General features: G+C 40.1%; 1 protein-coding gene across 3 annotated transcripts in view; it reads left to right on the forward strand.

Moving 5' to 3' along the window:
- The window catches only part of rgs17 (regulator of G protein signaling 17), a 39,363-nt gene extending 18,318 nt beyond the window's left edge, over positions 1 to 21,045 (forward strand). For all 3 annotated transcript variants that reach the window (XM_046355302.1, XM_046355303.1, XM_046355301.1), the window contains 4 exons: positions 2,508 to 2,638; positions 17,755 to 17,826; positions 20,275 to 20,506; positions 20,753 to 21,045. In XM_046355302.1, coding sequence (XP_046211258.1) covers positions 2,508 to 2,638; positions 17,755 to 17,826; positions 20,275 to 20,506; positions 20,753 to 20,941 — 624 coding nt within the window. In that variant the 3' untranslated portion in view covers positions 20,942 to 21,045. The remainder of the gene's footprint in view (positions 1 to 2,507; positions 2,639 to 17,754; positions 17,827 to 20,274; positions 20,507 to 20,752) is intronic.
- The last annotated feature ends 769 nt before the right edge of the window (positions 21,046 to 21,814 follow it).

The following is a 21,814-nucleotide window of genomic DNA, read 5'->3' on the forward strand; positions in this document are numbered from 1 at the left end:
TAGTACGCTATAGACAGGCCCTTGGTTTGTGCTCCTCGTTATTGGGGACAAACATAATGTGTTTCTTTGCTCGGTCACATGCCTTTGCACCTGGATGTAGTTACAATGATTTACAGTTGAAGTAGGAAGTTTACATAGTCATTAAAACTTGTTTTTCAACCACTACACAAATTTCTTGTTGACAAAGTATAGTTTTGGCAAGTCAGTTAGGACATCTACTTTGTGCATGACAAGTAATTTTTCCAACAATTGTTTATAGACAGATTATTTCACTTATAATTCACTGTATCACAATTGCAGTGGGTCAGACGTTTACGTATGCTAAGTTGACTGTGCCTTTAAACAGCTTGGAAAATTCCAGAAAATTATGTCATGGCTTTAGAAGATTCTGATAGGCTAATTGACATCATTTGAGTCAATCGGAGGTGTACCTGTTGATGTATTTCAAGCCTTACCGTCAAACTCAGTGCCTCTTTGCTTGACATGGGAAAATCAAAAGGAATCAGCCAAGACCTCAGAAAAATAATTGTAGACCTCCACAAGTCTGGTTCATCCTTGGGAGCAATTTCCAAACACCTGAAGGTACCACGTTCATCTGTGCAAACAATAGTACGCAATTATGAACACCATGGGACCACGCAGCCGTCATACTGCTCAGAAAGGAGACGCGTTCTATCTCCTAGAGATGAACGTACTTTGGTGCGAAAAGTGCAAATAAATCCCAGAATAACAGCAAAGGGCCTTGTGAAGATGCTGGGGGAAACGGTTATAAAAGTATCTATAACCACAGTTAAACGAGTCCTATATCGACATAACCTGAAAGGCCACTCAGCAAGGAAGAAGCCACTGCTCCTAAACCACCATAAAAAAAGCCAGACTATGGTTTGCAACTGCACATGGGGATAAAGATCGTGCTTTTTGGAGAAATGTCCTCTGGTCTGATTAAACAAAAGTAGAATTGTTTGGCCATAACGACCATTGTTATATTTGGAGGATAAAGGGGGGGGCTTGCAAGCCGAAGGACACCATCCCAACCGTGAAGCACGGGGGTGGCAGCATCCTGTTGTGGGGGTACTTTGCTGCAGGAGGGACTGGTGCACTTCACAGAATAGATGGCATCATGATGTAGGAAAATTATGTGGATATATTGAAGCAACATCTCAAGACATCAGTCAGGAAGTTAAAGATTGGTTGTAAATGGGTCTTCCAATTGGACAATGACCCCAAGCATACTTCCAAAGTTGTGGCAAAATGGCTTAAGGACAACAAAGTCAAGGTATTGTAGTGGCCATCACAAAGCCCTGACCTCAGTCCTATAGAACATTTGTGGTCAAAAATTAAAAAGTGTGTGCGAGCAAGGAGGCCTACAAACCTGACTCAGTTACACCAGCTCTGTCAGAAGGAATTGGCCAAAATTCACCCAACTTATTGTGGGAAGCTTGTGAAAGGCTACCCAAAATGTTTGACCCAAGTTAAACAATTTAAAGGCGATACACTCAATTAGTATTTGGTAGAATGTAAACTTCTGACCCATTGGGAATGTGATGAAAGAAATAAAAGCTGAAATAAATCCTTATCTCTGCTATTATTCTGACATTTTCACATTCTTACAATAAAGTGGTGATCCTAAGACAGGGAATTTTTACAAGGATTATATGTCAGGAATTGTGAAAAACTGAGTTTAAATGTATTTGGCGAAGGTCTATGTAAACTTCCGACTTCAACTGTACATATCTGTTTTTTGAGGGGTAAATTGTTATGCTGTTTGTAATGCATGTTTTTTATTTTGGTATCTATTTAGGCACTCACAGCAGACCCATAATGTAGCACAGACTGAGCATCTTCTGCTCATGGCTGTGTACGGTCTGTGTGTACAGTCTGTGGTGTACGGTTTGTGTGTGTACCAATTTCTTGCTCACACAGCAGAGCAGATTTGTCACGGTGCCAAGCAAGGCCAGCTCCAGGAGGGAATCCTCTGTCTCATTCTTTCACCACCTCTTTCTATCATTCTATCTATTTTTCTCTCCATCCTTGTCCTCTATCTTTCTCTCTTTCACTCTGGACTTGTGCAGCTGAAAATGTTCTACGTTGGCCTCTGAGTTTGAATATCAATATTGTTGAATTTAATTTATTTTGGGTAACAGACATATACAACAAAATGTACAATGTGGACCCAGAGGATATCACTTGAAAGTAATAATTACATTTCTTGTTTCCAAAGTGGTCCTTCATTGTTGACATGGTTTGACTGTGATTGCCACACACACGCAATACCTTTTTTTTAAAATATTATTTTGTTGAAATTATAAAAAGTTGACCGCATGAATGAGTGGCAAAGATAATAGGGGCAAATTTAGAAAACAACCAGTGCAAAAATACCTTTTCACATCTGTATTGATTTCTGTATGAAATTCACCTGGTTCGTGTTCTCTCAATGTTGTGATATTCATACATCTATGAGGAAGATGGCATAGTCCTTAACCAATGTGTTTGGATTTCGTCCACAGCCCCGAAGTTTAAGCGGAGTTGATATGAGAAAACGGCAGCAGCCACACATTGAAGGACCTCCCCAGGCGCCTGGCCATCCAAGGCCCAACAACTGCTGCATGTGCTGGTGTGGTTGTTGTAAATGCCTCTGGTACGTCAATCCTCGCTTTCTGTTTACTTTCCCCATGTCTCCTCCATATTCAAAGGGCTATGGCTGTCTAAATGCCCTTTAGAATTATGAGAAATTGTGTTTCGATTTTCCTGAAATATAGACAGAAAAAAGCACCTGGTCATATTACCTTCAAGACCACATCCCTTTCAATGTTTTTATATTAGTGGGGGAAAGTATTGTAGACTAGTTATCAGCACTTTAGGCCAAAATAACCAATACTCGTACATTTGTAGTTATTGTCGTTATTCACCCAATGTTTAGGCTGATCACATTGTTTAGAAATTAAAGTAATGAATGCTGAAAGACTGTAGGTCACCAGGTAAAACATGACTTGATGCGTGGTCTTTCCCCCTCATAGTTTTCAGTTCTATGGGTGCATAAACATTGTTTATCAGACCAATTATCTTGATGCCTGGGAAAAGGGTGAGTTTAGGATAGGAGACCCCCCTTAAACAACTATATATATATATATTACTACTTTTCGCGTTTCCGTGGAGAAAACGGCAGGGGCGCATTAGATGTTAATAATCTGCATTTTCAAAATTCTGACCTATCAAAAAAAAAATCAGGATTTTAACCATTTCACCTGCATTTTATATTGAAAGTCAATGTTTGTGTTTGTTTGCTTCAATAGAGTTATCAGGGGGCGTGCAACTATAGTTTCTCTTCACACAAAATAAATTCATGCAACACATTTGGTAGAAAATAGCATGGTTTTCATCAGATGACTACAAAAGTGCAACACTATTTGGCTATCAGCCACACATAAGTAAATTAGCTTACAAATGAAAAAGTATGGTATTTTTTTCAGTTCAACATCTAGTTTTGATTTATATTTCATTGAGTTGTCAACTAACATTATCCAATGTGAAATCAAGAAAGAAATGCAACATGTCATTGGATTTTGGTTAAAAGTTGGTAAATAAAGGCTAAATGCCCTAACATGTTGACCGCACCGCTAGCGTCGCATGCGCGAGTGTTGCAAAATAAATGTACACATACATGTTATTCAATCATTTCACCCACACTGATGGTGTGCGTCAATGAGAGTCTGCGTAACCAGGCACTAAAATAGAACTTGGTTCTATGTGTGATGCTTGATGCGCTGCCAGTCCCGTCTCTCCCATTTCCTCATTGTTAAAAAAAATAATCCCACGTGGCATCTCCTCATTGGTTTTAAGGAGCATATACCCACGTGGGTGATTGAAAGGTGAGGTCCACACTCCAGTCCAGTTGGTAGTGGTAATGCACCTTAAAGTTGGTTGCCAACCACAATGTAAAGTCCAAAGAAGAAGAAGCCTGAAGGAGGAGAGATTACATTACTAGAAACAAACTTTTCCCCTTTTATCTGTGGATTAATTTTTGGAGTAGAGGACCTTGTACATTTCAGGTAAAATAACAACCTAATGTTTATATCCTAGGACAGATTAGCTAGCAACAGCAAACTAGCTAGCTAAATTGCCATACATTTTTAAAATGCTTTTTGACCTGTTCCCAAGTTAATATAGTTGATTCAGAGTTTGTTTTGATATTTAAACCTGCGTGTTCTGATCGCGTCTGGTGTGGGTGGACAAAATCAACATGCACGGTCTGGTCCGCATGTTACATTGACTTTTTGCAAATCCAATCAGTCCACCACTGCTCTGATGTACTTTCTTCCGTGTAGTTTTTCTCTGGGAGGAAGTTAAAATGCAAGATAAACTTCAAGTAAAACTTTAGGAAATGTAGCTGGCTACATTATTTCTATGATAAACATGAGAGATCTGATGCCCCACCCCCTCAACAAAGACTGGTTGAATCAATAATGTTTCCACATTTCATTGTGAGGATGTTGAATCTAAACTCAGCAAAAAAAGAAACGGACCTTTTTCAGGACCCTGTTTTTCAAAGATAATTCATAACTCCAAATAACTTCACAGATCTTCATTGTAATGGTTTTAAACACTGTTTCCCATGCTTGTTCAATGAACCATAAACAGTTAATGAACATGCACCTGTGGAATAGTTGTTAAGACACTAACAGCTTACAGACAGTAGGCAATTAAGGGCACAGTTATGAAAACTTAGGACATTGAAGAGGGCTTTCTAATGACTCTGAAAAACACCAAAAGAAAGATGCCCAGGGTCCCTGCTCAGCTGCGTGAACATGCCTTAGGCATGCTGCAAGGAGGCAAGAGAACTGCAGTTGTGGCCAGGGAAATACATTGCCATGTCCGTACTGTGAAACGCCTAAGACAGCGGCTACAGGGAGACAGGACGGACAGCTGATCATCCTCGCAGTGGCAGACCACGTATCTGGTGGCCACACCAGATACTGACTGTTACTTTTGATTTTGACCCCCCCCCCTTTGTTCAGGGACACATTATTCCATTTCTGTTAGTCACATGTCTGTGGAACTTGTTCAGTTTACATCTGTTGTTGAATATTATTATGTTCATACAAATATTTACACGTTAAGTTTGCTGAAAATAAACACAGTTGACAGTGAGGATGTTTATTTTTTTGCTGAGTTTACGTGGAAACAATGTTGATTCAACCAGTTTTTGTCCAGTGAGTGGACATCAGATTTGTCATGGTTGTCATAGAAAGAATGTACCCTGCTACATTTCCTAATATTTTGTAAGTCCCCCCCCTACATTTTAACTTGCTACCGGAGAGAAACTATACCAGAGAAAGTATATTAGTCAGAGTGCTGTCTGCTGATCGAATAACCGTTTATTAATGCGGGAATCTGATTCATGAAGACAATAGAAAATATTTATCTTCCAAGTGGAGAAGTGTAACCGGAGCACAAAATTAAGCCGAGCAGAAATTACGATAAGAACATTTTAGATCTGCGTTTACAAAACGCAGTTTTTCAGTGTTATATCTTTATTCTTTAACACGATCCCTAAATGTGAAAAGAACAATGTAAATATTAACTGATATCATTGGTTGTAGTTTGCATAGTGTATTGATAAGCCATCCTTTGCATTTCCATAAAAGGGGTGAAGTTTGTGATGACAACATGAGCAAACAGTAATTTGCAGTTTAAGAGTAATATATTTACAAACTGATCAAAGGTTATAAGCAAGCTCTAAGATTGTAAGAATAATATTACATTTACATTTAAGTCATTTAGCAGACGCTCTTATCCAGAGCGACTTACAAATATGTGACTGACCAACTCAAATCAGTCTTATGCAGCAAAATTTGAAATGTTATTTTACATTGGATAAAAGTAAAGACTCAGAGCTACAAAATGGTATATCATACACTGCAATTGAGGAACAATGGGAAAGTCATTCTGCTTTGAAGGTTGATCAACTTGTAAACTCACTTTTGAGAAAATGGCCTTTGAAAGTTTTGGTACCTACTGGAGAGCTCGCCTTTGTCTACATCCATTCAGCATTGTTCACACCCTCTTAAGCTTTAGCCCCACCCATCTCTTTAAGGATTCACACGGGGTGAGATCATGTGCTAAACAGTGAGTAGTGTAGTAAAGATTAAGACTAAAAGTGGTAGTAGCCTACAATAAGGAACAATTCCAGGTAAACATAGTGTCCAGATAAAAAAATTTTATAAATATTAGACACCCAGACACACTTGTCTAAATTGATGGGTCATGTGAAATAAATGCTATAACCCCCAGCCATATCCAGTGGTGGGAAAAGTACTAAATTGTCATAAAGTAAAAGTATAAATCATTTCAAATTCCTTATATTAAACCAGACGGCACAATTATTTTATTGACGATAGCCAGGGGCACACTTCAACACTCAGACATAATTGACAAACGAAGCATTTGTGTTTTGAGTCGGCCAGATCAGAGGCAGTAGGGGTGACGAGGGATGTTCTCTTGATAAGTGTGTGAATTGGACAATTTTCAGGTCAAAATGTAACAAGTACTTTTGGGTGTTCGAGTAAAAAGTACATTATTTTCTTTACTAATGTAGTGAATTAAAAGTAACCAAAAATATTAAATAGTAATGTACAGATACCACACTAACTACTTAAGTTGCACTTTCAAGTACTTTACACCACTGCCCAAATTTCTTCACACCAGTACATTATCATACTTTATATACCGTTAAACATGCACTTATCACATAGTATTCCATACATAAGTTAAGGCCATGCAATCTGAGTTGAAACCTGAGTGTGGTGCACATGTACAGTACATAAAAAGATGCATGCACCATTTGCCACTTGTTGTTCGCCTATTGAAATTGAACTTAGCTAGCCAGCTACTTAACCCTGTTTCCCAAAGCTGATGTTATAAGCAGTCAGATAGCTTCATCTGGCTAGTGAGGCTCGACCGGACCGGGTTGTGTGTTGTGAAGCTAGCCACAATAAGGATTAGGCACAATAGTGGAATTCATAGAAATCCTGGTTGAAAATGAAACGACTAAAGAAATGAACAATGAAACAGCACAGCAAGTAAGTGAAATAGCCCACACAGGACTTTAACCCACACAGGGTTTTTGCTTTAAAGTCTTAACTAGTCCACGTAGGTTCTAGTTTCCATCCGGTCCACTCAGGTTTGGATGTTAACTCCATTTTTTTCTCAAAAAAACAAACATTGTTTCCAAGAAATGTCAGTGTCATCCTATTTATCGGTCTCTGTTCGAAATGACATCCATTCCACTAACGCTCCCAGCCAGGCGGGGATCCGATCTGCTCCGTCTAGTGGAGTATGGCTTCCCCGGCTGCATCTAATGCAACTCCCATGCACGGTTAACCTGGATTTCCCAGGAACAATCAGCAAAATTATGATTTAACATCCCTTCCTCGTCGCCAAATATTGTGGTGGAAATTCTAACCAAGTGAGAGAGACTTTGTTATTTCTTCAAACAATCAATCTTTATTATTGATTAAGAATTGCAATAATGAAGCTGGTCAACAACCACCCATCGGTAATCAGATTTGGGTTACAGCTCTTTATAGCAAAGTACATCCTCCTGATATTCATGACAAACAGATGCCTGGAATGGTTCAAAAGGTTAGGATTTGTATGTGAGAAAGGAGTAACCCCCAGTCAGATAGCATTTGCTGTGAAGACTGTTCCAATTGTATAGAAATCAGGGTTTGGCACCGAAGACGAGGTTCCTCCCATCAGTCGTCTTTGTACCTAATAATACACAAAACACCAACTCATTCTATGGAATGCAGGCTGTAGGTTCTATCACCAAGCCATTATAATTCAATTGCCAGCGCCAAGCCCCAGAGGCCCAACTCAGTCCCACAGACACAGATGAGAGTACTAAGAAATGTAATTCGATGCATAAACAGTATTATAACTTCATCTTGTAAGTTTTCTACCATATTACTCCACAATACTAACCTAATTGACAGAGTGAAAAAAGGGAAGCCTGTACAGAATTAAAATATTCCAAAACACATAGTGGGGCAAAAAAGTATTTAGTCAGCCACCAATTGTGCAAATTCTCTCACTTAAAAAGATGAGAGGCCTGTAATTTTCATCATAGGAACACTTCAACTATGACAGACAAAAGGAGGGAAAAAAATCCAGAAAATCACATTGTAGGATTTTTAATGAATTTATTTGCAAATTATGGTGGAAAATAAGTATTTGGTCACCTACAAACCAGCAAGATTTCTGGCTCTCACAGAACTGTAACTTCTTCTTTAAGAGGCTCCTCTGTCCTCCACTCGTTACCTGTATTAATGACACCTGTCCACAACCTCAAACAGTCACACTCCAAACTCCACTATGGCCAAGACCAAAGAGCTGTCAAAGGACACCAGAAACACAATTGTAGACCTGCACCAGGCTGGGAAGACTGAATCTGCAATAGGTAAGCAGCTTGGTTTGAAGAAATCAACTGTGGGAGCAATTATTAGGAAATGGAAGACATACAAGACCACTGATAATCTCCCTCGATCTGGGGCTCCACGCAAGATCTCACCCGTGGGGTCAAAATTGTGAGCAAAAATCCCAGAACCACACAGGGGGACCTAGCGAATGACCTGCAGAGAGCTGGGACCAAAGTATCAAAGCCTATCATCGGTAACACACTACGCTGCCAGGGACTCAAATCCTGCAGTGCCAGACGTGTCCCCCTGCTTAAGCCAGTACATGTCCAGGCACGTCTGAAGTTTGCTAGAGAGCATTTGGATGATCCAGAAGAAGATTGGGAGAATGTCATATGGTCAGATGAAACAAAAATATAACTTTTTGCTAAAAACTCAACTCGTTGTGTTTGGAGGACAAAGAATGCTGAGTTGCATCCTAAGAACACCATACCTACTGTGAAGCATGGGGGTGGAAACATCATGCTTTGGGGCTGTTTTTCTGCAAAGGGACCAGGACGACTGATCCGTCTAAAGGCAAGAATGAATGGGGCCATGTATCGTGAGATTTTGAGTGAAAACATCCTTCCATCAGCAAGGGTATTGAAGATGAAACGTGGCTGGGTCTTTCAGCATGACAATGATCCCAAACACACCGCCCGGGCAACGAAGGAGTGGCTTCGTAAGAAGCATTTCAAGGTCCTGGAGTGGCCTAGCCAGTCTCCAGATCTCAACCCCATAGAAAATCTTTGGAGGGAGTTGAAAGTCCGTGTTGCCCAGCAACAGCCCCAAAACAGCACTGCTCTGGAGGAGATCTGCATGGAGGAAGTGGGAGAAAGTGGGAGAACTTGCACAATTGGTGGCTGACTAAATACTTTTTTGCCCCACTGTATCCTTTTTGCAACAAGGCACTAGTAATACTGCAAAAAAAAGTGTCAAAGCAAATTCACTTTTTGTCCTGAATACAGAGTGTATTTGCCCCCAAAATAACAATACAAAACATTGCTGAGTGCCACTCTCCATCTTTTCAAGAATAGTGGTGGCTGCATCATTTTATGGGTTATGTTTGTTATCATTCACAAACATAAACATAAATAAAATGAATGGAGCTAAGCACAGGCAAAATCCTAGAGGAAAACTTGGTTCAGTCTGCTTTCCACCAGACACTGGGAGATTAATTCACCTTTCAGCAGGACAATAACTTAAAACACAAGGCCAAATTTACACTGGAGTTGGTTACCAAGGAGACAGTGAATATTCCTGAGTGGCCGAGTTACAGTTTTGACTTAAATCCTCTTGAAAATCTATGGCAATGATCAACAACCAATTTGACATAGCTTTTAGAATTTCTAAAAGAATAATGGGCAAATTTTGCACAATCCAGGTGTGGAAAGCTCTTAGAGACTTACCCAGAAAGACTCACAGCTGTAATCGCTGCCAAAGGTGAGTCTAACATGTTTTGATTTAGGGGGTTAAATACGTATCTCTAATCAAGATACATTTGTGGTTTTTGTGTTGTTGTTTTTTATACCATTGTTAGAAATTTCTTCCACTTTGACATTAGAGTATTTTGTGTAAATTGTTAACATTTTTTAAAATCCATTTTAATCCCACTTTGTAACAACAGAATTTGGTAAAGGTCTAGGGCTGTGAACTTTCTAAAGGCACTGTACATGGTATCGGTCTCTAAAACTACCATGTAAGTCAATAGTTTTAGCACCACTTAATATGAAATGGGCCTAACTTTGAACCTACTGTAAGTTTAAGACCAAGGCTGAACAAAGCAAGCTTCAGGACGCCACCACAGCCAAGTCTGTCTTGGACAGTGAACCCACAATATAGGCCTACAAAACAATGGCTTGAAATAATGAAAACATTGAAGAAAGCATAATTGTAAGACCCGTTTCTAAAATGTGGCCTCCACAACCCTTCCCAATTATATGGTGACCTTATCTTCTCTATAAACAGCCAGCCTATTTCCATCTTCACATCACATGCAAAATAGCTGTGAAGAACATGTTTTATATTTAGTCATCTCAGGAGGTGTAGAGCCTGTGGCTATCCAGCTCAATTATGTCAGGACAAAGGATACTTTGATGAAGATACTAAGAGGAAGCTAATATTCACCACTGTGCGACTCCCAGTATATGACATATAATATATGTAGGAAGAGACATGCCATGTATGGGTAGAGATGAAGATTAGGAGGGGTTTTCTGAATCCTTAGCGCTCATTCTGGAACCTAGCTGCATTATCGTCTCAATTCAATTGGGGTACTTTTTTGTGCATTAGCAAAAAATAAATAAAGGGGGAGTGGGATTCCTGTGGTAAACTCCATCACAGGTAGATGCTTCCGGCTTTCAGAAAATCATAGGTCCACAAAGTACATAGGTGGTAGTTTGTAAACAAAGATACTAAATATAGCCTAGTTTTATTAGGTTTGATTGGATACGGTAGCTCCATGGCTAAAGAACACTCCCTCAAGTGCTTTTATAACCCAAAGACAAATAGAGCTTTGAGATAAAGAAGAGGAACTTATCATCTCAAGCTCTTCGAGAGATGCTTCTGTGTCAAGAGGCTGTGCACATTAAAGCACATTAAAGCAGCACTTACTAGCACAACACTAGGAATCTGCTGTCAGAGATGCACAAGTAAATCCAATCTGGTTGTGGCGGTGTTCTGTGTCTGTAGCTAGGTTTTCCTTCCAATTGGTGACAGATTTCTATATGTGACTCGTTTTTAAATCAAAATGCATTTTTTTTGGCAGAAATGCTTTCTGGAACATGTGAACTTTCATGTGCCTTAAAACAAACTTGTATGCCATCTGTAAATACAAATACAATTGTTAAATTACGAGCCTAGTAGGTTTAGCCACAGAAAAAGCCTGCAACCTTCCTGCTAGCAATGATTGGCTGAGATAATGATTGCACTGTACATGCCGAGAGATGAGTTCGGATTGGTCTGCCATGTAGCACGCTTCTGTCTATTTGAGCTGGTCAGTATGTGTAGGTAATCCTGTTTTAACGCTGCTTAAAAAATATATATTGCGTAGTAGAACTGCATAAGTGCTGATCTCCTCTTTCTGGAGGACTGAGATTTGAAATCAGTGGAATTAGAGTATGATAGCTAATGAGATGGAGATAACCCTTGTCTCTGCATTACATCTTCAAACTAAGGGCAACCATTGCATCTGTGTGACAGAGAGGGAGAAGCATCCATCCATGTATACAGGTAAAATAGTCTAGCTAGCTACATTTTCAGATATGACACATTTCTAATTTAGTCAGTCATTTTAATTTCATGGCTGGCTCGCTAGCTAACGTTACATGTATGCTCTGTGTAGTAATATTTTTTGTATCTCAGAGCCATTTGCTTAGCTAGCTATAGCCTAATGTTAGCTAGCTAACATGGCATCTGGTTGGTTAGCTACCTGAAAAATCATGCAGGATAGTAACACCATGAGTTGGGATTATGGTTCATTGTTTAGCTAGCTAGCTACATGTCTTAACAAAAGACGTAAGTAAGCTTTTCAATAGAATGTTAATGATGTCGTAGACGTAGCTGGTAAATTTGATCTGGCTATCTACTCTGATTTCAGAGCACTCTCTTCTAAGTTTGCCAGAGCGCAGAATAACTGACGAATTTACGAACGCTCAACACCCGTCAGTAAACGTTGGCAAAAAAAACGTAAATTGTTGCCAGCATCACAGTTGCAGTCGCCAACGCTCTGGATAAGACTGACCAGCTCTGCTAGGGCGTGTAAAATTGTCAGAGTGAGCTGTTCTCTCATTTGTGTTTGGATGTAGCTAGCAAGCTAGCCAACGTTAGCCAGTTAGCTTGGGTGCTTGACTGCTGCTGTTAGGACAGAACGTTCAGATCAACCTTAACCTCTTGAAGATAGGGGGCACTATTATGTTTGGAAAAATAACATTCCCAAAGTAAACAGACTATTTCTCAGGACCAGATGCTAGAATATGCATATAATTTACAGATTAGGATAGAAAACACTCTAAAGTTTCCAAAACTGTCAAAATATTGTATAACAGAACTGATATTGCAGGCGAAACCCTGAGAAAAATCAAACCAGGAAGTGGAAAACTCCATGTTCCATAGCCTCCCATTGCCCCATTTACAGGGATATCAACCAGATTCCTTTTCCTATCACTTCCTCAAGGTGTCAACAGTCGTTAGACATAGTTTCAGGCTTTTATTTTGAAGAATGAGCGTGAACGACCACATTGCGTAAGTGGATAGGTGGGGTCTCTGAGTGAATTGTGCGCAAAAGAGAAAGGCGGCCATTGTTCCTCCCGGTCCTAGTGAAAAGCCAACTGTCCCGGTTGATATAATATTGAATAGATATTTGAAAAACACCCTGAGGATTGATTATAAAAAAACGTCTGACATGTTTCTGTGGACATTATGGATATCATTTGGGATTTTTGTTTGCGTTTTCGTGACCGCTCTTTCCGGTAGATTCCTTTGCATAACGCACCAAACTAACGGAGGTATTTGGATATAAAAAATATCTTTATGGAACAAAAGGAACATTTGTTGTCTAACTGGGAGTCTCGTGAGTGAAAACATCCGAAGATCATCAAAGGTAAACTATTAATTTGATTGCTTTTCTGATTTTCGTGACCAAGTTACCTGATTCTAAGTGTACTTATTTTTTTGTCGAGCGATCGATAAACTTACACAAACGCTTGTATTGCTTTCGCTGTAAAGCATAATTTCAAAATCTGAAATGACAGGTGGATTAACAAAAGGCTACGCTGTGTTTTGCAATATTGCACTTGTGATTTCATGAATATGAATATTTTCTAGTAATATTATTTGACTGTGGCGCTATGCTATTCAGCGTTGCTGATGACAGTTATCCCGGATCCAGTATGGGTGGTTCAGAGAGGTTAAAGAGATGGGTGGGGCTAAAGTTTATGAGGGTGTGAACGATGCTGAATTGGTGTAGACAAAGAAGAGCTCTGCAGTTAGTGTAACAATACATTCAAAGGCCATTTTCTCAAAAGTGAGATTACAAGTTTATCAACTTTCAAGGCAGAATTACTTTCCCATTGTTCCTCAACTGTAGTGTATGATATACCATTTTCTAGCTCTGAGTCTCTACTTTCATCCAAAACTTACCATTTCAAATTTTGCTACATAAGATCGAGCCGGTCGGTCATATATTCTAAAGTCTGCAAAGAGAAAATATGTGAATTTTCCCACGAGGTGTTTATTTTTATTTTTAGCTTCTACTTTTTAGTAGATAAAATGCTGTGCGTGATAACATAGTGCACATAAAAGCACATTTGTTTTAGTTTTCAAGTACTGAATAATAAAACAGAAGTTTGTGTTTCCATTGCAATTTCAACTCTACAGATGGTTTTGTCACAAACTGTTGCCATAAATAGCATACTTGCCCAATTTTGTTTTGCCTCATGCTCTATTGACAACAGTTCGCTGATGAATTGGACAGGGTAGATTATATGATGAGATATGGATCAAATGTTTTAATTGGCAGCCATACACCGATCAAGTACCGATCATCATTTGACCATCATCATCCAAATGAAAGTTACAAGCTTGGCACACCTGTATTTGGGGAGTTCCTCCCATCCTTCACCTCAGATCCTCTCAAGCTCTGTCAGGTTGGATGGGGAGCGTCGCTGCACAGCTATTTTCAGGTCTCTCCAGAGATGTTCGATTGGGTTCAAGTCCGAGCTCTGGCTCAAGGACATTTGAAGACTTCTCCCGAAGCCACTCCTGAGTTGTCTTGGCTGTGTGCTTAGGATCGTTGTCCTGAAGTTGAACCTTCGCCCCAGTCTGAGGTCCTGAGCGCTCTAGAGCAGGTTTTCATCAAGGATCTCTCTGTACTTTGCGCCGATCATCTTTCCCTTGATCTTGACTAGTCTCCCAGTCCCTGCTGCTGAAAAACCCCAGTCCCTGCTGCCACTACATGCTTCACTGTTGGGATGGTGCCAGGTTTCCTCCAGACGTGATGCTTGGCTTTCAGGCCAAAGAGTTCAATCTTGGTTTCTTCAGACCAGAGATTCTTGTTTCTCATGGTTTGAGAGTCCTTTAGGTGCCTTTTGGGGAAACTCCAAGTGGGCTGTCATGTACCTTTTTTACTGAGGAGTGGCTTCCATCTGGCCACACCACCATAAAGGCCTGATTGTTGGAGTGCAGCAGAGATGGTTGTATTTCTGGAAGGTTCTCCCATGTCTACAGAGGAACTGTGGAGCTCTGTCAGATTGATCATCGGGTTCTTAGTCAACTCCCTGACCAAGGCACTTCTCCACCGATTGCTCAGTTTGCCCGGGTGGCCAACTCTAGGAAGGGTCTTGGAAGAGTCTTCCATTTAAGAATGATGGAGGCCACTGTGTTCTCGGGGACCTTCAATGCTGCAGACATTTTTTGGTTTTCTTCCCCAGATCTGTGCCATGACACAATCCTGTCTCTGAGCTCTATGGACAATTCCTTCAACCTCATGGCTTGTTTTTTTTCTCTGACATGCACTGTCAAATGTGGGACCTTTATATAGACAAAGGGAAGGGGTCTGAATACTTTCCGAATGCATTGTACATCCCCCAACAGCTTTGTTGGGGAAAAGCTAAATCGTAGTTGGTATGAAACCGAGTGCTGTGATGGCTAAATGAGGCTAAACACTGAATGTTTAGATTTTTAGGCTACGTTAGTATTGACTGTCTGATGATTGACAACCATTATTGATGGTGATGACATTGTGATGTGACAAATGGTGGTTTAGCCTATTTGAACTTAACTGGCACTGCGCAGTAAAGAACACACAAATGACAGTGATTTGCCTATTCCTTTTTGCTTTAGCCTATTTCAATATATATACAGAACGCAAGAGAGGAATGTAGGCTAGACAGTGTGGAGAATTCCACCAAAGCAGTCCAGTCAGAAAATATTGTTTCTCTCTCTCTCTGATGCATGGGCCTAAACCTATTCATTTTTTCTATATAACGGACACTCCATAGTTCACTCAAATGACAAAATGACATATTGGTTTCATTACCCTGTAAGCAGTCTATGGACAAGGTAGAGCTGGGCGATTTGAACAAAAATCCATATAACGATAACAAATTATGATAAAACATTTTTGGGGGGAGGTGTTATAGCTGGGCGTTATGAACAAAAGGTATTAGTGTAATAAATGTAACTTTTTTTTTTGCTCTATAAAACAAATAACGCTACATATTTCGTTTTTTCGAACAGTTACTTTATATTAGCTGCAGGGTTCTAGACACATTTTCCCAGTGCCAAGTAAGACAATTAAAATGGTAGCCTATGATTCAAAAAGTAAGCTGTTTCATCTGACATATCCAGGAAATGCATTATTGATATTTTGATAGGATCCAGAATGTTCAGATTTATATCTTGATCCTCAGAGAATTTTCTGACATCTTTGTGCATATTGGCCTAAAGGCTATATTATTGTTATTAGGAAGTGGGAACTCAAAACACTTAGCTAGATTGCTAACAACCATTGTTGCTATAAAGCCATGTGGGCTAATTGATTAATCAATCAGTAAATCTAGGCTAATGTCCTAAAAGAAAATCCCGTGCTAGGCCTAGACTACTTGATGTAGACCTATTCACTGCAAATGGCGCACTCCGGCTCAACTCCTCAGGCGCATCAAAACCATACTACAAAGATTACTCTGGTTGTGAATTGGTGCCATGAACTCAATATTAAGAGGTAAGAAATATATTATATACTCACAGAAAGCTGTGACTCTCCTCTAACTAGAACAACAGTAGTTGCTTTGAAAGCTGTAATTTTCCCCAGTAGCATTTTGAGCAATGGTCATATGCTTGTGCTTCTCAGAATGCATCTCTCCCTCCTCTTTGCGCACAGTGAGCAGAGGGAGTAAGAGTCAGCAGCTGACAGCGAAACAGGGACAGGCAGATACTTTCGTGGCAGGATTAAACATAATGCATATATTACTGTTGACCAAAGAATTGTTTTAGAGAAATCTACAGGAACGTTATGTAACAAAATCACCTAAAATTACTGACCAGCAATTGTCGGTGTCTAGTGTTTGGTTTATCGTCCCAGCTCTGGGACAAGGTATGACAGCAACCCATGCTTTGGTTTAGATTCCGTGGCACTGTTTCCACATGCTAACATTTTAGCATTTGCGGCACAAATCCCATTCAAGTCATGGGACCGATATTAGCATTTTTCGCACATCACGTTCAAATCATCTATATTTGTAAGGGTTTTCATCTGGTGAAAGAGAGGCGGACCAAAATGCAGCGTGGTGGTTATTCATGTTTATAATAAAGACGACTATACATGAACAGACTACAAAACAGGACTGTTTAGGTTTTCACTTTTCTTATCTGGTGCAAACACAGAGACAGGAACAATCACCCACAAAACCCAACACAAAACAGGCTACCTAAATATGGTTCCCAATCAGAGACAATGACTAACACCTGCCTCTGAGAACCATATCAGGCCAAACATAGAAATAGACAAACCAGACACACAACATAGAATGCCCACCCAGCTCACGTCCTGACCAACACTAAAACAAGGAAAACACATACGAACGATGGACAGAACGTGACAATATTGGACTTTGTTGAGCTTCACAATCAATTTGAGATACTTTTGGATGATTTGGACATGATTGTATATGTAGGTGTTTAGTATGAAAATAATGATCATACGACACAGGCTGAACCAATAGGCCTAAACTAGGCTACATCCAAGCGCAATTCAGTCAAATCTGCATAGCAGTATTTACACAGTGGCATATAAACGTGCCTTTTCTCCAATACATCCCTACTTGAAATTTCACACAGAATTAGCACATTCCGTTTGCATGGCAGTTGAAATTTCTTGATAACCTCTTTCCAATGCATTTGTAATGTATTTAGGAACAAAACATGCACCTCAAACTAGCTTTTCAGGTGTTTGTGAAAGGACAGACAGCTGGAATGTATTGTTAATGTGTTACAATTAAATTTGTGTTACAATATAATTTGTTATTGTGTAATTATTGTGTATCCAACATGTGTTTAACATGTACATTTCCGGTATAGCGATTTTGTAAAGGTTTTGTGTTCTGTAAATAGCAGGGAGTCTCACTCCACTCACAGGTTGTTTCCACGTCTAGTTTTCTCCTGGTTTTCAGAAGAATACATACCTATTCTCAGGCAGTAGTTCAACAAAGATACTACATGAACAACTGCCATATGAATAAGTATGTTTGAATATGGAATATGTTTGAAAACAATAGTAATGTTTGATCTGCTTCTCCTTTTCCAGGAATGAGGACCGCATGGAGCGTTCCGAACGGGCATGCACTAAAATGGATAGTATTGAAGCCACGGAGGAGCAGTAAGTTGCCAGCTATGCCTTTTTCCATAGGTTGTCTCTGAGAAAATACCAAACTGTTTTCATATGATGTCACATTTTGGTCATTTAGCAGATGCTCTTATCCAGAGCAACTTACAGTAGATAAGACGACCACATATGACAGTCGTAGTAAAACGTTCCTCAACAAAGCAGCTATTAGCAAAATCAGTCTTAGTAAGAAAAGACAAGTGTTAGTGCAAGAAAGGGAAGTACAACAGTGAGGTGTTATTTTTGTTTTCATGCTGTCAGATAAGCTGATGGCCTTTGGTCACGTCTGTTCATCCCTGTCTTTTGAAGGCATTATACAGTACATAGACATTATACATTAGGACTGTCAACCTCAAGAAAGGATGCCAGAAAATGTAATTATTGCATGCAAGAAATTAGCCAGAATGCATGCCAGAAATCTAATTGTTTTGCCTGTTTCGTTTTACTGCTTTGGCCCATTCATTTTCTCTCTTTACATTGCTGCTGTGTCAATATCTGTTCCTGTGTGTTGCTCACTCATTTGCTGTATTAGCCAAGTAGAGCATGAGTTTTATTTTCTCTCCACCTCTCTCACAATTTCAGTTATTTGACTGAAACATATTTTAACTGAGGACACACAAGGACATAATTTTAATCCACCCCAAAGGAGCAGGTCCATTATAGTGTATAGGGCTCAGCTCTACGGTATATTGTGTGCTTATTATTTGCGTGATATGTAATATTGTCAGATTTCTGCATTCAGCTGCATTTACACGATGTAGCCTGTCTGGCTGCCCAAACAATTGTGAGCCCAATACTGTTCTCACATGGCTCTGGCCATGACACAGGGTTCAACCTGAGGCTCTACCTTGGAACACCCATTCTTCATGTTGTTGTTGTAATAAGTGAGATGGATTTTTCTCCTTATCACCCAGTCCTAATTGTAATAATGGTAACACTTTAGCATGTGACATGCTTAGCATGTTTTGTCGATTGAGACATGAAAATAGCAGGAAGTCCCGCACACTGAATGCTCCTAATTACCACCGTTTAATGACAACATTTAATTGGTCCCTGTAGCCATGACTCTTAGGCCTCAGACACACCAATAGCGTTTGCTGGCCGAGATTACCTAGCACCTGTGAACGTAATTTGCGAACCGAGTGACCGCCGATTTTACTTGTAGAATTGAGTGGAAAATATTGTCAGTCAGACGTTTGCAGTGGGTGGTCCGATCGGCAGATGAACGCTAGATCTACATTCGGTGCGATGTGTGCAAGCCTTTAGGTCAAAAAGGCTCTTAGGGAGATGCTCTGGTTCAAAGTGTTGAAGTCATTGAATGCGGTGATTAGGATCATACCAATGTGTTCCACTAGTATATGCACAAGTCAGCCAAATAGAATGGTTGGTTGGTTACAGTGGCTAACCACGGTATGGATTGCAGTCTCTTCATGTCTTCTTAGACTGCTTTGAGGTAAGCGGTCTACATTATAAGGTGGGTCAACTATCGCTTTAAAAATAAGGCTTGAATAAAATAGTTTTCCATAAGGGCCACACCCCTGATCTATGTTTCCCAAGTTCTAGCTGTTTGAAAATGTTCAAGCTATAACATGTACTTTCTCCAAATCACTCTACCTGGCTATAAATCTTCAGGCGGTTGAGGCTGACTACTTGCAGAAATGTGTCATCATATAACAGTATTTAGGCAAGATATTTGTCGTCCCCCTACCATATCTGCCTATAGCAGCTTGTGCACAATACTGAAATTACATCTCTCTAAAATGACAAAACAGGATATTTGAGGTATGGGGCATTTCAATGTAGCCTATTCTTGTTTTTATGACTTATAATCAACACTGTCCTTGATATAGTATCTATATGAATGCCTACAAAAATGCATAGCCTCATTTAATTAATTTTCAAAGACACGAGTAGGTAAATCAGATTTCAAATAAGTAATTACACTGTCAAAATTGTGAAGAAGTGAAATAATAATATAAGTATGGGGAATAATAGTAGCGTTCTGACAAGCACATTCATTACCTGCGTACCCTTTTCCCTTCTTGTGCCATCTTCAACCAAATGTGTGCCTGTCAAGTTACCAGGTTGTTACCACCTAGTAATTATTAGGCTAGTTAGCGCCCCAGCGCCTATCAAATGTGTCCTCCGATTAAAAAAACATATCTCCAGTAATATGGATCATAAATGGAACCGTGAGGCTTAGGGAACGCTGACATACAGTGTGCAGGCCTTTGTTCTTTTCATGTTTATCATGAGCCCAGGACCTATGTTTTTTCAAGGATATTTGTATGACATATGACTGCTACTATTTCTATTGCTAATTGAAACAGCCTGTCGAAACCATGTTATTGCATCTCTGGAGAAAAAATAATGAATTTGTTTGTATTGTGTAATGTGAGAGTCCAGACTGCTAACACTGGGTTCCTGGTATCCTGTGTTTAGGCAACCCACTCTAGACGAGGTAGTTGCCTGGGCCCGTAGCTTCGAGCTGGTGATGCGCTCCTCAGAAGGCAGGGAGATTTTCCGAGAATTTCTGCGCTCTGAGTACAGCGAAGAGAACCTGTTGTTCTGGCTGGCCTGTGAGGAGCTGAAGAAGGAGACGGACCCGACTGCGATCGATGAGAAAGCCAGGATCATCTACGAGGACTATGTCTCCATTCTATCGCCGAAAGAGGTAGGATGCATCATGTTGGAAGCAGGAGTTTGACTGGCACCTAGTATATCACTCGGCTGATATTTACTTTGCTTTCAGGACTATTCCATTGATTCCATTGTGGGAAATTAAAGCACTTAGCTGAAGTATTTGACTGTTTGGAATACATGTATTTGACCCAGGTCGGATTCCAAGACATATTGAAACCCCAATCTCAAAGTGGTTGTGTGTGATAGCAATGTCACTCTCCCGCTCCTCTGCCTCCAGGTGAGCCTGGATTCGCGGGTGAGGGAAGGCATCAACCTGAGCCTGACGGAGCCCAGCAACTTGATGTACGAGGAGGCCCAGCTGCAGATCTACACCCTGATGCACAGAGACTCCTACCCCCGTTTCCTCAACTCCTCCGTTTACAGGGACCTTCTGGACAGCAAGAGAAGCTCCTGCCTAGACACCTAAAGTAACCCCCACCCTCCCAAAAAACAAGAAGACAATAAGGTGCCAGAACTGGGTTTGATATTTTCCTTTTTTGAAAAAGAAACAAGAAAATAATGAATAGTTTAAGCAATGCCAGAACTGGGTTTGATATTTTCCTTTTTTGAAAAAGAAACAAGAAAATAATGAATAGTTTAAGCAATTTCAAGTGTCTGCTCGCAGGCAGCCCTGAGGTTTAGTTCCTGGTTTAACTGCAGATAAGAGCTCCTCGGGCTACTGTGACAAAGAGAAACAAAAGGAAGGACAGACCCATTGTTTCTGTACTGTACTTTTGAGAGTTCTCCTCCTCCTTCTTTCTCCCTCTTTCTCTATCTTGCTCTGTATTTTTCTCTCTCAAATTCTGTCCCATGCCTCAGCCATTTTTACAGTCCAAAAACAATGTCTTTTTTACGATGGCTGTAGAGCTTGACCGTGTTGAGCTGGAAAATCAGATTTTGCATGTAACAAGGTAATGGAATTCGCTCTACAGTAGCTTGGTATTTTAGCAGTGGACTGCAAAGGAATATGAGATGTATTTTCTTCTGTTCTTGGGATATACCCTGTCAAGCTCTTGATGTGAAGGGAATATTGATATTTGCCAATTAGCTTGCAGTCGTTGATTTTGAGAAGGTTGAAAGTTTTACAGCAGTGTTAATATCCAAGCACTTGCCTTCTTTACAACTCTAAAACTGGGAGAAGGGCTAGAATTGTGGTCGGGCAGCTAAATGTCTTATGAACATTACTTTCCACGGGAAATCACAATGCCTTTATGTGAAAAAGGCAGCACAAGAGCTGCTTGTTATGGCAACAACACAGTTTAGTAAACACACAGAGTCCTTTCTATCCTTCCCACACCAT

This window comes from Oncorhynchus gorbuscha, linkage group LG07 (genome assembly GCF_021184085.1).
Source record: "Oncorhynchus gorbuscha isolate QuinsamMale2020 ecotype Even-year linkage group LG07, OgorEven_v1.0, whole genome shotgun sequence".
NCBI lineage: Eukaryota > Metazoa > Chordata > Actinopteri > Salmoniformes > Salmonidae > Oncorhynchus > Oncorhynchus gorbuscha.